This window comes from Anopheles darlingi, chromosome 3 (assembly GCF_943734745.1).
Source record: "Anopheles darlingi chromosome 3, idAnoDarlMG_H_01, whole genome shotgun sequence".
Lineage (NCBI taxonomy): Eukaryota > Metazoa > Arthropoda > Insecta > Diptera > Culicidae > Anopheles > Anopheles darlingi.
In genome coordinates, this window is record NC_064875.1 from 57,500,666 (window position 1) to 57,514,764 (window position 14,099).

Here is a 14,099-nt window from a genome sequence, read left to right on the forward strand (position 1 = left end):
TCGCAACGAGCGATGGCATTACCGATCCGTGCGAGTGAACCGAGCATCGTGAAATCAGCTGTTTAGCGGCACCTCAAATGCCACGGCACTCGCGGTGTCTTCGACGACGGCGACGACGGCGACGACGGCGACGACGGCGGCGGTCAACTTGAATGAATGCCTCTCTCACGAAAGGAAAAGTGTGTGAACGAGGGCCCCACCCTGGCCACAGGCGCACGGTTAGGAATCTGCGAGCATGGCCACTCGACGGACACGGACAGCTGTTGCTGGTGCTGCTGACGGTGCTGCTGCTGAGCGTCGGATTGCAGCTGGTAGGTCACACGGGAGTTTTGATGTCGGAATTGATGAAGATGAAATCGAGCGGTTTAAGGAGCTGCTGGCTCCAAACCGGTACCAAAGCCGACCGGCCGTGTGCCTTCTGGCCACTAGTTGAAGCCGGATTTCTGGGTCAGACACACATACACACACACAAACACGCAGAGAGCTGCGTTTGGTTGGCCAATCTCGCCGGCGCGCGCCGGCTCGCCGAGGAGCCCGTAGGGTTTGACGGGTTTGATCGGTTAGGAAAAGGCCACCAGCGGGCCACCACAGGTTGCCAGCAAATCCCGGTAAGCGCCCACCGCAGGCTGTCGGAACGTCTGGTTTCATTAATCAGGCTAATTGTGGCTGCTGCCGCGTTCTACCTACGATGCTAGAGTTCTAAGTAGTCGCGTCGCGCGCACCGAGCCTCGAGGCTTCATAATATTTGCTTGCCGCATCTGACGGCGCGCTCAGCAGGCCGAGGTTGTGTCGCGTTGTTGTTCTCGAGGCACACTCTAGATCGTCCGCAGCTTAAGGTCCGGCTTCATCGCACCACACAGTCCGGACAGTCCACGGTGCTAATTACATGCTGCAGGCGGACATACATGTGGTCATCTTGTCATCCGTGCCTAAGCGGTTCCATGGTCGCTGGACACTGCGCTGCTCGTCAAGTTCGTGGCCATTGTCGGGCCACGGTGTGACAATGACGGTGTGTTGATCGGTGCGCTGAATTCGATTTGCGGTACGTTCGATCGAACGATCGATCGATGAGGAGTCGAGTGGCTTCTCTCGGCCGTCGATGACGCCGTTTACGTTGTCCGACGAGTCCGTCGTTATGAGGGACAATCATCCATTCTAAGCACAGCCGGACTGCCGGTCCGGTTCGAGTGTTCTACGAGGAAGATCTAGGTTCCCGTTTCAAGGATAGTGGAATGAGGTCGCAGCGTCCATGCGAAGCAGTTAGTCTTTAGCCGCGAGGGGCTTAGGACCGCTTCTCGTTGAGTGGTTGATTGATTCTGCCAGCAGCTGTTCTTAATCGATGGCGGACAAAGGAAACGAACGTTCTCTAGCAATTCCAATCGATTGGTTTCTGGGGTGCTTCAAGGATACGCAGGATGGTTTTATTACTTAGCTCTAGAAACATTTTAAATGTTTTATCTAATAGTTCCTGTTACAATACCTTTATTTGTCGGGCATCAATCAGCGAGAGGTACATTCTTTCGCAAAAATAAAAACCATCGTGGATTAATTCGTCTAGACGTGACGCATGAATGCACATCGATCAGCGCGTGCGGTTGTTGGCACGCACATGGCTTATGAGGAGCACCAGTTGATCACGCAACTAAGCAGGCGAGCTTTTTAGGTGCAACCACACACTTTCAGCTATCCTAAATTCATTCTGGAAGAGATAGTTTTTCTAGAAAAGATTCTGTAAATATTCCTACAGATTTTTTTTCTAGGAACTATCTCCTTCCTTTCTGGACATACGCATCGACTCCGTTCATCCATTACACGGACGGTACACTTGTTTGATTGTTGGTAAAGGGTGTTCTTCCTGGTTGGATGTTCCACCTGTCTGCTACACGATTACGCACCGGTCCAGTGCGTCGGTGGCCACTAGGTGTTAGGGCTTTAGGCTAATAGTCACTATCCCCCTCCACATACCATATCGAGTGCAATGCATAATGCACTGAACATAATGCAATTCGCGCGAGGGTGTGCACTTTAACGGGAGCTTATAAAACCCTTGGTCGAGGCCGAAGAAAGTGGTCAGTCCACTGATAGCCTTTAGCGAAGTCTGTAGTAGCCTTAGAGAACGAACGCGTGCGCCCACACTACCGGGTAGGGAATCGAAGTTCCTGAGTGAGTTCGAGTGTATCCGCGTGTGTGCCCGCGTGTGCGTGTGTGTGCATAAGTGCGTGCGAATAGTGTTCTCCAAGAGACTCGCTCGCAATGTTTAAGGTGAGTTTCAGTGGTCTGCGAGAGCGTGACGTCGTCAGTGATCTTAAGAAATCCCTTTTCTGCATTTGGTTCCAGCTCGTGGTGGTCATACTGTGCTTTGCCACGCTGCTCGTATCGACCGGAAGTGCATTGAAGAAGGACGAGTATGAGATCAGTATAAAGCACGGCACGTTTGCCGTCCATCAGCGGCGTGCGAATGCCAATAATTTGCGCGATGGCGGTGGTGGTGGTGGTAGTGTCACGACGAACAACGAGAATGCCCAGAAGCAGCCGAATGAACAGTTCTTGGGCGAGGATCGTGATCGAGATGAATCGAATGTGGACGATAAGGCAGGAACTGGTGGAACAGTGGAAGGTGAAGCGATCTCCAATAACATTGCCGGCAGTGCACAACCGACGCGCCCAAGCAAAGTGTCTCGCAAGAACTCTCAGCAGCAGCAGCAGCAACCGAAACCGATAAAGAGCATTGACTTTGAGGCCATATCCCCGGGGCTGGAGGAGGTACCGTTGCAGGAAAGCATTTTCCAAAGCAACCAGGGGTATGGTGTACGAGTGCGAAACCAGGGACCTACTACATCGTACCAATCGGTCGAGCGTTACGTGAGCGATGATGCCAACGAGGAAATAGTGGCGATCGTGCGACCAATCAGTGCCCAAGACTTTTACAATACGCCGCAGCTACGATCAACGAATGGTGAGCGCGGTCCCGTACTTTTCCCGGTAGAACAAACAACGACGACTGCGACGACGACGACGACGACGACGATGGCGACACCATCGAGCACCAAACTACCGAACAAGCGGCTTAAATCCATCCCGAAAGGTGCCATTCCGGAGAGTGAAGAGATTTATTTGCTGTTGAAATACGAGAATGCCCGCAAAAAGGCCGGTGAAAAGTCTGGAAACTCTGGTATGGCGGCCACTGGGGAAGGAAAAAATGCTGCTACTCCACCGAAAAGTCCTCAGGTGGAGGTCGACTCGAATGGTGACTTCCTACCGAGCGGTCTACGTGGTGGCGGTAGCTTCACAACCGTAGGCTACTTTGTTACGGACGATCCGACAACAACGATGATGACTCCGGGCACAATGGCCGCTTCCTCGAACATGGCGAGTGATGCCGCTCCCACGGAACCATCCACATCGAGATCCCGTGGACGTGGACGTCCCAACAAACTGCGCAATAGTTACGGACACTTCCTGAATGGTGACTTCCGGGATTTTGAAAAATCCTTCCGTCCGGTCACGGAGAACACACAGGAGTCAGCCAGCATGGATGGCGCTGCCGCTAATGCTGCCGGTGAGTCGGAGGATGGGGGTAACCGGGAGGAGATCGACGCCAATTTGGACATTGCCGAGATGACACGCATTCTGGCGGGACGTAGCGGAGGGCTTACGATTCCGGAGTTCAATCGGTTGTTTAAGGATTACCTCAAGAAGGAGATAACCGTGGACGATCTGGAGGAGTTTGTCAAGTACGACGCTGGTGAAGAACCGGCACAGAATGAATCCGAGGAAGTGACCACCAATGCACCGCTAGAACAGGATCCTACGAAATCGTTCGATATTAGGGCAGCAACTCCGACCTCCGCTCCGATTCCAAAGCAACAGGGACAGCTGAAGGTACAGATCAACAAGGCACTCGCGGGTAAGGGTCTTCGTAAGGATAAGGTAGTTAAGATTGGGTACGGTGGTTCAAAGTCCTTCCAAGGTGTGTTCAAATCTCAAAAGTTCTTGGAGAAGGTCAAGTCGGAGCGTGCACCCCTTTTGATGGATGCGGGAATGTGGCGAGGACTAGAGTATAGACAGCAGTTGCCAATGCGGGAGATAGGAGCCATGGCGTATGTTGACAATCCCGTGTTTGGGTTCGCCGGTCCTCGGCCACATCTCGGGCCAATTCGAGGGGGTCAGAGCTATGTCAAGTTCCAGAAGATCAGCTAAGCAGTGAGGGTTCATCGAGACAGGGGAAGTGGCCGAGAGAACGCGTCAAATACGCTGTATGGAGTCCTAAACCAATTGTTACCTCTTTTTTAAGCATATAATACTTAGATGTAGCAGAAGATGTTCGGCGGAAATAAATTGTTAAATTTGTTGTTTTACTACGAAAAGCGCTTTAAGAACACAATATAGAATATGTTCCGAAACCGTTCCAAAACAGGCGACCAAAGGCGTATCTGCAAAGCTGAAGTGATGCCCTAGTAAACCGGGCAGTACTTACTACCCGGTGGTCAATGTCTACTCTTGAACTGAATGTAACTCGCTCGCGGTAGTTACACGGCAGTTGCGTGCTGAATCCACTGAATTCACCGACAAAGGTCAGTCTGACGTATAACCGCCCAGCTGCTCATCGGCACGCTACTAAATACCGCTACTCCGTATCGGTATAAAAGCTAAAGAATGCAATCCACTCGATATCATTCGCTAGCCACATTGTTCGCCCAACACAACTCATCAGCAAACAAAAGCTAAGCAAGATAATGGCTAAGGTATGGCAGTCGACGGCAATACATTGGTATGCCAAAGATTTAAAGTTGATAGCTGCTTTTCGCATTTTCCCTAGCAGGTGCTTCTTGTTTTATTGGCGTTGCTGGCGTTTAGTGTGGCTGCGCCAACGAGAGGCCGTTTACAGAATCGTCGCACATCGGTAAGCTGGAATAAAGCGGACAATACGATAGAAGAAGTGTCCGGAGTGGAGGGTGACAATGGTCAACAGCAGCAGCAGCAACAGCAGCAGGAGCAGCAGGAGCAGCAGCAGGAGCAACAGGAACAGCAAGAGCAACTAGAACAGGAGACACAGGAGACTCGGAAACAAGAACGGATGGTTGATTACATTGATCGCCAACGTGGCCAGCGCTCGGGAGCGGGCTGGCTGGAAGATCGCGAGGCCCGTAATCGTGAGGCCATCGATCGTGCGCAGGGACGTCTCCCGGAGCGTGAGCTGCGCAGATGGAACGATCGTAAGGTCAAAAAGGGAGGCAAACATTTCCGTGGCACCGTAAAAGCCAAAGATCAGACGCTCGAAGAACAGAAGGCCAACGGAGTGGATGAGTATTACAACGATTTCCCGCTGTACGATTTCGCCTACGGTGTGTACGATCCGGCCACCGGTGACAAGAAGGAACAGTGGGAGAAGCGTGTCGGAGATTTCGTGAAGGGAAAGTATACGTTGGAGCAACCCGATGGAACCAAGCGAATCGTGGAGTACGAGGCCGATGATAAGAATGGTTTTGAAGCGATCGTGAAAGAGATCGATCGTATCGATGGTCGCAATGGTGTGAAGTGGGGTCACACGGATGAGGATGTTGCCCAAAGTTACTCCAAGCTGAACAAGTATGATTAATTGAGATAAATAAAAAAGATTTCTTCTTTAAAACATATTTTGAATTTTTTTAATCACGACGACGACGGTTGCCATAACATAACCACCATAACTTGCTAACACATCAAACGTCACTCAGAGGGTCGTCTTGGAACAAGTCTTCTAAGAAAAACAATCTTCGATCTCATCGCGGCCAATCGATAGGCAGGAAACTTCCTTCCGGATAATTTTTCTTCAAAATTCACGACACTCATTCCATTGGTGATGAAATCAGCTGATTGCTTGGGTTCGAAATGATTTCAAGGCCGTTTCGGATTGATCCGCTGATTGAACGACACTACTAAGTGGCCACAAGATAGTAGGTTCGCAAGATGCAAATTATATACCAACTGCCATGACGCCCGACAACTTCATCTCACGAACTTCTCCTCAACCAAACACTGACATTAAGGATGTTCAGCATAATTTTATTAGCAGCGCATTTCGTAATGGAGTGGTCAATTCAAGGGGCCCGCGGTTTCAGTAGCCGGTTCTCTTCAGGTAGCTGTAGCTGTGCGCAACTTTGTCTTGCTTAAGTTCACCGCCGGTCTCCTCCGCCGTGCCCTCCCCCTCCCCCTCCTCCTTAACCTCTTTGCCGTCCTTCCGTTCGACATTCTTTACCGTCGCCTCAAAGCCACGCTTACCATCGGCCTGATACTCGACCACGCGCTGCGTTCCATCGGATTCATCGAACCGGTAGCCACCCTTCACCTTATCGCCCGTTCGCTTCTCCCACTGGTCCTTGTGGTCACCGCTGATCGGATCCTTTACACCGTAGCCGAACTCATAGTTCGGTACCGCTGCCTCATCTACGCCTTTCTTCGTCAGTTTATGCTCCACCACGAACGGTAGTTCCTTCTTCAGCTGTTCCTTCTCCTCCACGATGGTGTGTTCGGGGATTTTGTGATAAATTTTCGTTTCATAAGCGACACTTTTACGTAGCTCCTTGTATTCTTGTTCTTTGGCGAGACACTGGCACACGGAAACGGCCACAAGAAGAACCGCGGACACCTAAACCGAGACACAGAGATTAGGCTTAGAAAAAGAACTAAACATTGAAAACTCTTTTCAAGTAGCAGATACCTTCATGATTCGAATTTTGTGGCTCACAATGGCTGTTTGCAGTGCGTTGAGAAGCTAGAACACTTTGGTAATGATAGCGATATGGGCATTCTGGTGTGTTTTTATACCTAGAACGAAAAAGTTTCTCCACTCCCCCAGAATGTGCGATGGATCCGAATCATCTGATGCATAATCGCATAGCGTGCAGCATCCACCACGCACGCTTTATGCAGCTTTTCCGTGGATTATCCCACGAACCCAGACTAGAGGCCACCAGCGCTCCGATCAGCATACCAAACGGACCTAGCAACCACCCAGCAACTAACCAAACTCATGCGCCCTACTTTCTACACACCAAGGGCGCCCCATTCCGAGCTGGGCTTTACATTTCTTCGTTTGCTTGATCGCACCCGGCTTAACAGGTTCCCATACTTGAAGCCGACTTTATGTGTTGCCGATGGTTGTTCAGAAACAGCTTGTTCGCTGCCCCATAGGGGTCTCTTCCATTTGCTTCCTTTTTCCTTCACGCCACAAATCAATCATCGAAGCCGAAGGAAATGATCACTTTTGGTTGCGCTCCGGTAACGCTCGCACGGACCGGAAGCGTCTTCGCTACGCTCGGTACCGGCTTCGATCGACCGTTCGATCGATCGATCGATGAAAAGGGAAATTTATTCCGAATGCAAATAGCCAAAGGGTGTACGCGTTCGCCCCGCCTACCGTGTTGCTGTGTGAAGCATAACGACCCCGGCGCCTAATGCTTACTCTTGGCCAAGGGGTTCGGGGGGGCCTGGCACTCGAAGGCAGTTACAGTGGGTCAGTGTCGAAATTTGCACTTCAAAGGCAGCTTTGCCTTTTCGGAGGTTTCATGTTGACGCCGTACAATGCAAGGTTGCTGGGGTGCCTGCTTTGCTTCCATTTTATTGGTTGCTCCGGATTTTTGGAGCATAACAGGGCGTGGAATGACCCTTAAAAATGCCTTTTTCGGCAGGAATGACAAAGCCTTTCGTTTGCTCTCCCGGAGTGCTCGCTGACCTTTACAGGGCGGATGCTTTTTTGAAAGAAAGTGAACGTTTGCTAGAGCATGGATTCGGTAAGTCACTTTCGGGTCACGAGTGCCACTCGTAATCAGTTAAACAACAAGTACTAGAAGATGTTTTGTATTTGTTTTTGAAATCTTTTTCAGTAAACATAAACATAACAAAATTTGTAATTCGTCGCTAAAACAAAGGTACTTTTTTTCCCTAAACTACAGAAATGGATGGCAAAATTCAAAACATGAGAATGAAAACATAGACTAAGACGTAGAATGAATTGGCTAAAATAGGAGTACAACCGATCAACCAGCGGTCGTTACAGCTGTCCCGTCTTCAGTTTGAGGCTTGTGGTGCGCACCTGTTCGGCTGCCTGCTGATCACCACCACCTTCGTTGGCCTCACCTTCACCGCGCTGCTTTGCCTCGCCTTCACGCAGTAGCTGCTGCCCTTCCTCGGTATCGAGATCGATCAACCGCAGATTACCGTCGCTCTCTTCGATCAGCAGCAGATTGCGAACCCGCTGACCACCGGCGTTCGAATCCACGTCAGCATCCTTCGGTTCTACCACATCATCCAGCAGCGGTAGCGAATCGTTCTCGATTTCATTCTCCTCCTGGGCCGTCTGCTCGGCTAGCAGAGCCAACCGTTGCCGATTGATACGCTCCCGTTCGCGAGCCGGCAAGCGACCGGCACGGCGTGCTTCCATCTCCTGTCGGCGCGCTTCCCGTGCCGTTTCGGCATCCAGTTGGGCTTCTTGGCGGCGCAGCTCGAACTCTCGCTTCCGATCGCTCAATCCATCGAGATTGCTGAGGATCCGTTCACGGCGTTCCTGTTCCCGCTGCTGCCGTTCCTTACGGCGGCGTTCGATCTCGAGCCGCAGTGCGGTCAAGATACGCGACGGTTGCTCCGTTGTAGTCGCCTCCGGGTTCTGCGGTTGCGTCGTTACCTCGGTTACGGGAGCAGCTTCGCTTGCTTTGGTACCGTTGGCGGTGGTGGTTTGCGCGGATGTGCTGCGGAGGGCGACCGTTAGCACCACCAGCCCAACGAGCAAGACCGGGAACTGGAAATGGAACGCATGCGAGGAAGCGAGAAACAGGCGTTAGGTGGTCTGGCAACTTTGGGATGGATTGATGGATAGAGAGCCGAGCTGCTCTAGCGTACGGGTTGACTCACCTTTCCACTGATCATTTTGTTGCCGCTACTGCTGCTGCTAATGAGCCGGTTGTGGTTGAGGTTGATGTGAAGCCACCGAGCTACGCTAAACAACTGATGCCCTGGTCAGGGATTGCGCAAACTTTTATAGAGAGTAGATCGAATCGAACAATCCGAACGAACTCCACGAACTCCGGCAGCCGGCGCTCCGTCTGCTGGCCACCCAGTACTGGCGCTTCTATCGGCCTAGATTCACTTCCGTCCTCCACGAAGCGAAATACACGAATTTCTGATGCACCTTCTGTTCTGTTCGCCGTTGTTTGATTCGGTCGGTTCTAGACATCGAAACCGCACAACGCACGCCGCACGCTGACGCCGATGGCCGGAAAGGATCGATCGACCGCGATCGACCTGGTCGGCCAGTCGGTCGGTCATGCTTTGGTTGGGTCCAAGGTTGGGTGAAGAAGAATTTTCCAATTCGCCTACACAATTCGGTTCACAAGCCGCGACCGCGTGTATTCGCGCTCCGAGCGGCGTGATCAATCGACCATAGCACCAGCCAGCCGGCTAGAAGTGAGTAAGTGAACAACAGAGCGAGATGGAGAGACGACATTCTAAACGAGTTCAAAGGAGCTATAGTTGATCTGCATTCCTCCAGAAAGAGTCATCTGGTGCTTCTCGGCGTCAGCGACGGTAGTTTTCTGCGTTCGTGCGAAAAACCCAAACAAACCACGTCCCCGGATAATAACATTGTAAGTCCCAGCGTCCCCGGTGTTCTACATATTTAGCACATTATTTAGTCATCATCACCCTTCGTAAATGGTGGCGGCGAGTGCAATTATTGGCTCCTATCGCGCGCACACTACAGTACACCTCAATGGAGTGCTCCCGTACTGGAAACTCACCTTCTCCGTACAAGGGATCCGAAGACCGTATGCATCGGCCTCGGATGAAATGTGGCCTTTACCTTCTTTCTTCAGGTGCTTCACAGACCTGAACCTGGCTTTCGCTGGCAGGGCTGAGATCAGCATTCTGCAGATAATTAACCCAAGCCGATCACCGCGATCGCCTTTTTTCCTGGCCAATCCGTCGGGGACACACACACACACAGAGTGACCAATATGGGACATCCCCTTATTCCCTGCCTGGCTCTGGCAAACACTTTGCCCTTTTGCGTCGCCTGTCACAGGTTGTTGTTACTGGTGCTAAGCCCTTTAATGAGCCCGCGCTACGATCCGTGCAGTGGATTGCGAGTGCAATTTAGAAGATTTGGATATGCTCCCGCAGGGGGTGTGTGTGAGTGTGTATGCTGTCTATGTGTGTAACCTTCATTAGTGATCGCACCGCTGTGGACTCGCCGTACACGGATGGATTGATTCATGGCAGCATACCCCGCGGTGCGGGATTAATTGAAATCTCGCGGTCTCGGTGCTCTCACTTATGGCCGCTGCTCGAAGGTTCGCACTTTATTTGCCATTCTAATCGACGACGATGACGATGACGACGACGAAGACTAGCTGACCCGGACCCGGTGGTCAAAACGCCCCACAACTCCTCCGTTGCGTTGTGTATCGATCGGTCACGCCATTGATGGAAGGTTGTGCCCTCACGCGCGGCGAGGGATCCTCCTCGAGGCTCTGTGCTGCTCGAGACGATTGGTTCGTTGCCAACAATGCTCCAGCTGGTTGTCGACGACGACGATCGACGCCCCGGAGTACCGGAAATCGGTACTCGGTGCTGGTGCTGCCATGCGATGCTTCGAGCATCGTTTGGCAGCGAAGGATCCGATGGGGAAGCGACAATCGTTAGAACCACCGTCATCGGTACCAATCGCTGCAGTACACGGTGACGGTGATCCTGGATGGCTGGTGCTGCTGCTGCTGCTGCTGCTGGCATGCTGCTCGGTTGAGGCTTCACTATTATACACCACACACACGCTGCTACTCGACGCCAGAGCAGACTAACTGACCGCCGGGCCTGCCGGATCACGGATTTATAAATATCTTTGTGCTGCTTCGAAGTAATTAAAGGAAACCGTTCGCTGTTAAGGCGGAGAGTAAATCATATGCCAGACGGAGTAAATCATATGCAAATGGTGCAACGCAACGGAACAGAGGGTCCGGTGGTGAGGAGCCTTGATTCTTCGATTAGCATGAATTGATTGATTCACTTACAGCACAGAGGGTAGAGCAACCGGCAGCTCGTAGCTACAGTATCTAACAAGCGCGTGTCATTGTAAGCGCACCGAACATTATCCATGTGTTGGCTGGGCTTGAGGCTGTTGAACAGCGAAACATGATCCTTTGAGTACCTTGTTTAACCTTTTCCGACAACTTCTGCTCTTGTCAGTGCGCGTGTTTTTGGTTGTTTTTCCATGAACTCCAGCATGTTTGCATGTTTGATGATCTCGCCGGCTTCCCACGAGCACCGACGCCACGATTAAAGCGGAGCAACAAAGAATGAAAACTGTGTAATCCGCAGTCCGTGATGCGATCCGATTTTACTCGCCAAAAGCTTCGCTGTTCGCAACCAGACAACAAACTCTGATGACCTTACGAAGAGCGTCATGGGAATGCACCGGCGGCCGACTAACTCCAGATGCTTTATGGCCGCTTCCTCTAGAGGGACAATTAGTTTCAAATAAACATTTCAACACGTCAGCAACAACGGATGGGAGCGGTGGACCACCACCTCCCACTCTCTCTCTCCTTCTCCTTCTGTGCTCATGTGCTGCACACGCACTCCCTGGCCGTACCAAAACCTGGCATGCTCAGCATCGCTCGTCTCCGTAGTCGTGTGAGAATGTCACAGTGCGTTGTTGGTGTTGCCGCACCAGCTTGACCGAAAGCGGTGTGTCGCGTGTTCTTGTGCAATCATCTCATCGGATCGGTGGATTGATCACGTTGGATCGGTCGGTAAAAGGGAGGGTGTGTCTAGCGGTTGCAATCCTTGACTCATCGGCCGCAGGGTGTTTCGGTGACATATCGACCTGCCAGGCGGTAGTTTTTTTTTCTTCTGAAAGTAATAACCGTAATGAGGTTTGGACCCGTGTGTGCGAACGGAACTGCCGGAAGGGACAGCGGACATACAGTGGAGTACCAGGTGTCCAGCGGGCATCCCCTAAAACGGTATTTAGCTCTGCGCGCGGCACGCAGCAATCCAATTGCATGGTTCGATGGCGCGTTTGCAGCCCGTTTTTTTTTGCTGCCGCCACCGCCACATCCACCGACAAACGGCCACCAATCGGTCACCAATTGGTCATGGGTAGGAGGAGGTAGGTAATAACAAATTGGTTTGAGCCTTTTAGAGTCGCCGGACAGGTGCGTTTGGTCGTCGTCGTAGTTGTCGTCGTTGTCGTCGTCGTCGCCTCGGCTAGATTAGGTAGCGCTCGATGATGTTCCGACCATCCCACGATCCCGCGACGCCGATCTGTGATGCTGTGAGCGAAATTGATTCTGTCGATAATAATGTTTCGTGCGTTGACGGTGGCAACACGGTTCGCACAGTAAAGCGAACCCCATCTTATGGACACGCACTTGTCGAAGTGATTTCTGCAAACGGTGTGGTGCAATGGCAGCCGCTGCTTCGCGCTGGTTAAGTTGTTGGTCAGTTAATTTAAGATGTATCTTTGCGTTTCGGCTTAAGTTAAGATGGTTGTTGAAGGTTTTGAAACCTTTTGGGAACGAAACTGATGCTAGCTTCTTGAAATTAATTCTTTTGACGATAACCAACTTAATGCGTTTTTATACCGTTTTGCCTCATATGTTCTCTCAATTTATTGTGTGACTCTTAATTTTATTTTTCAGTGCTCCAGTCAATGTCGCACGCTCCCGCCAAGCATTATTATTTCGCCTGAAGGCTATGCTGATTTTGCCTACATTTCGGGCGAACTTTTTGTATCTTACCGCAAGCAAATGGTTTCATGCGAACATATTTCAAGCAAATTCGTTACGATTTGAATCAGCCGTTGCAGATTTATTTGTGGCCAAAATTTCTGTTTTTAGGAAATTTAGGTTAAAATATGATGCGTTTTATGGAAACACTGGCCTGCTACTCATCTTCATCAGTAATCCACAATAATCGATATTGCGTTGCAACAGTTTTTAGTATTTTCATCGCGAGACCGCTGTACAAAGATTATTATTAGGACCTAACGCTTAAATCTAGAGAATAGAAAGAGATTAGACATGGAATTTTCTAAGAAAACCAGCATAAGGTAGAAACAGGGAGAAGGATGTCGAGCAGGACGACAGAGCTGGCGTTATGAGCGGCGTTATGAGCTGCGTTATGGCATGAAGGCCTCTCTCGAAGGTGTAGAAGGGAAATATAAAAAGTAAATGAACAGCAGAGTAGATAGAGCATGATGGAGAATGTGGGCATTAAGTTTAGGGCCCGAATGCGAACTAGACTCAATTTCATTAGTTAGCATGCTCAAACTTTCACCAGAACTGAAATAAGAAGCTGAGAAGATCAGATCAGTTGTGATATTCAGTGAATCTGTTGTGCTATGAAAAAGCCTAAAGCCATAAGCCATACCTAAAAATAAGAAGAGCCAAAGCTACTAGACAAATCCTCGGAACAACCGTGGACCATGTTTCTCTTCACCATTACCGACCACAAATGTGCATGAAAGCATGATGTTTCAAGGAACAAATAATGTGAGAAACAGCCGGTACTAAACACATAAACTAGCGACTAACTTTAATGTATTCGTTTCTATTTTTCAGCTTGAAATTATCATCGAACGGTTCTCACAATGCCGAAGTCTACTTATTTTTTTCAATAAAAATGCTTTGTTTGTGTTTTGCTTTGTGTTTTGAACGTCCTTGATAGAATTTGCGAAAAGGAAACAAACCAGCCATTATCTATTGTGCAATTTGTTTATTCTAAACAAAAAATCCACCATGCGCCGTGTTGTGATATCTTGCCGTGCGAAATAATCGAGAACATGAACAGCTTTAAGTCATTTTGGTAACAAAGTTTATTTTCCAGCTGCCCTGCAAAACCGCGTCGATAAGCTTCACAACAAACCAGAGAAACTCCACACCGCTCGCGTGGCCACTACTTCACTCTTCTATTCGCCGCGCGCAGATGGGAAGGATAAAGATCTTAAGTGATACCTAATAAGGCACCTTGAGCCATGCGGGGTCCGAGAAGGAACAGCAAAAGAGAGAAACAGGGAGAGTAAAAGAGACAGAGGAGGAGAGGGCTCAGAGGCGTGTTAATTTGAT

At 50.4% G+C, this 14,099-nt stretch overlaps 3 protein-coding genes across 4 annotated transcripts; 1 reads left to right on the plus strand and 2 right to left on the minus strand.

Moving 5' to 3' along the window:
- The first annotated feature begins 4,667 nt into the window (after window positions 1–4,667).
- On the plus strand, window positions 4,668–5,636 carry LOC125953859 (serum response factor homolog A-like). 2 transcript variants are annotated; one of them, XM_049683662.1, is made up of 2 exons: window positions 4,668–4,745; window positions 4,823–5,636. In XM_049683662.1, the coding sequence occupies exons 1-2, from the start codon at window positions 4,737–4,739 to the stop codon at window positions 5,597–5,599; spliced, it is 786 nt and encodes a 261-aa protein (XP_049539619.1). In that variant the 5' UTR covers window positions 4,668–4,736; the 3' UTR covers window positions 5,600–5,636. The 2 variants fall into 2 exon arrangements, with proteins under 2 accessions (XP_049539619.1, XP_049539618.1); XM_049683661.1 differs by having other exon boundaries at window positions 4,689–4,745; window positions 4,820–5,636.
- Window positions 5,637–5,888: 252 nt separating this feature from the next.
- Window positions 5,889–6,766, minus strand: LOC125953866 (uncharacterized). The gene is made up of 2 exons (XM_049683669.1): window positions 6,701–6,766; window positions 5,889–6,628 (listed from the first exon to the last, which is right to left on the minus strand). The coding sequence occupies exons 1-2, from the start codon at window positions 6,704–6,706 to the stop codon at window positions 6,098–6,100; spliced, it is 537 nt and encodes a 178-aa protein (XP_049539626.1). The 5' UTR covers window positions 6,707–6,766; the 3' UTR covers window positions 5,889–6,097.
- A 1,077-nt stretch (window positions 6,767–7,843) lies between these two features.
- Window positions 7,844–9,047, minus strand: LOC125953861 (ensconsin-like). Its single transcript, XM_049683664.1, has 2 exons — window positions 8,890–9,047; window positions 7,844–8,776 (listed from the first exon to the last, which is right to left on the minus strand). The coding sequence occupies exons 1-2, from the start codon at window positions 8,902–8,904 to the stop codon at window positions 8,033–8,035; spliced, it is 759 nt and encodes a 252-aa protein (XP_049539621.1). The 5' UTR covers window positions 8,905–9,047; the 3' UTR covers window positions 7,844–8,032.
- Between the last annotated feature and the right edge of the window lie 5,052 nt (window positions 9,048–14,099).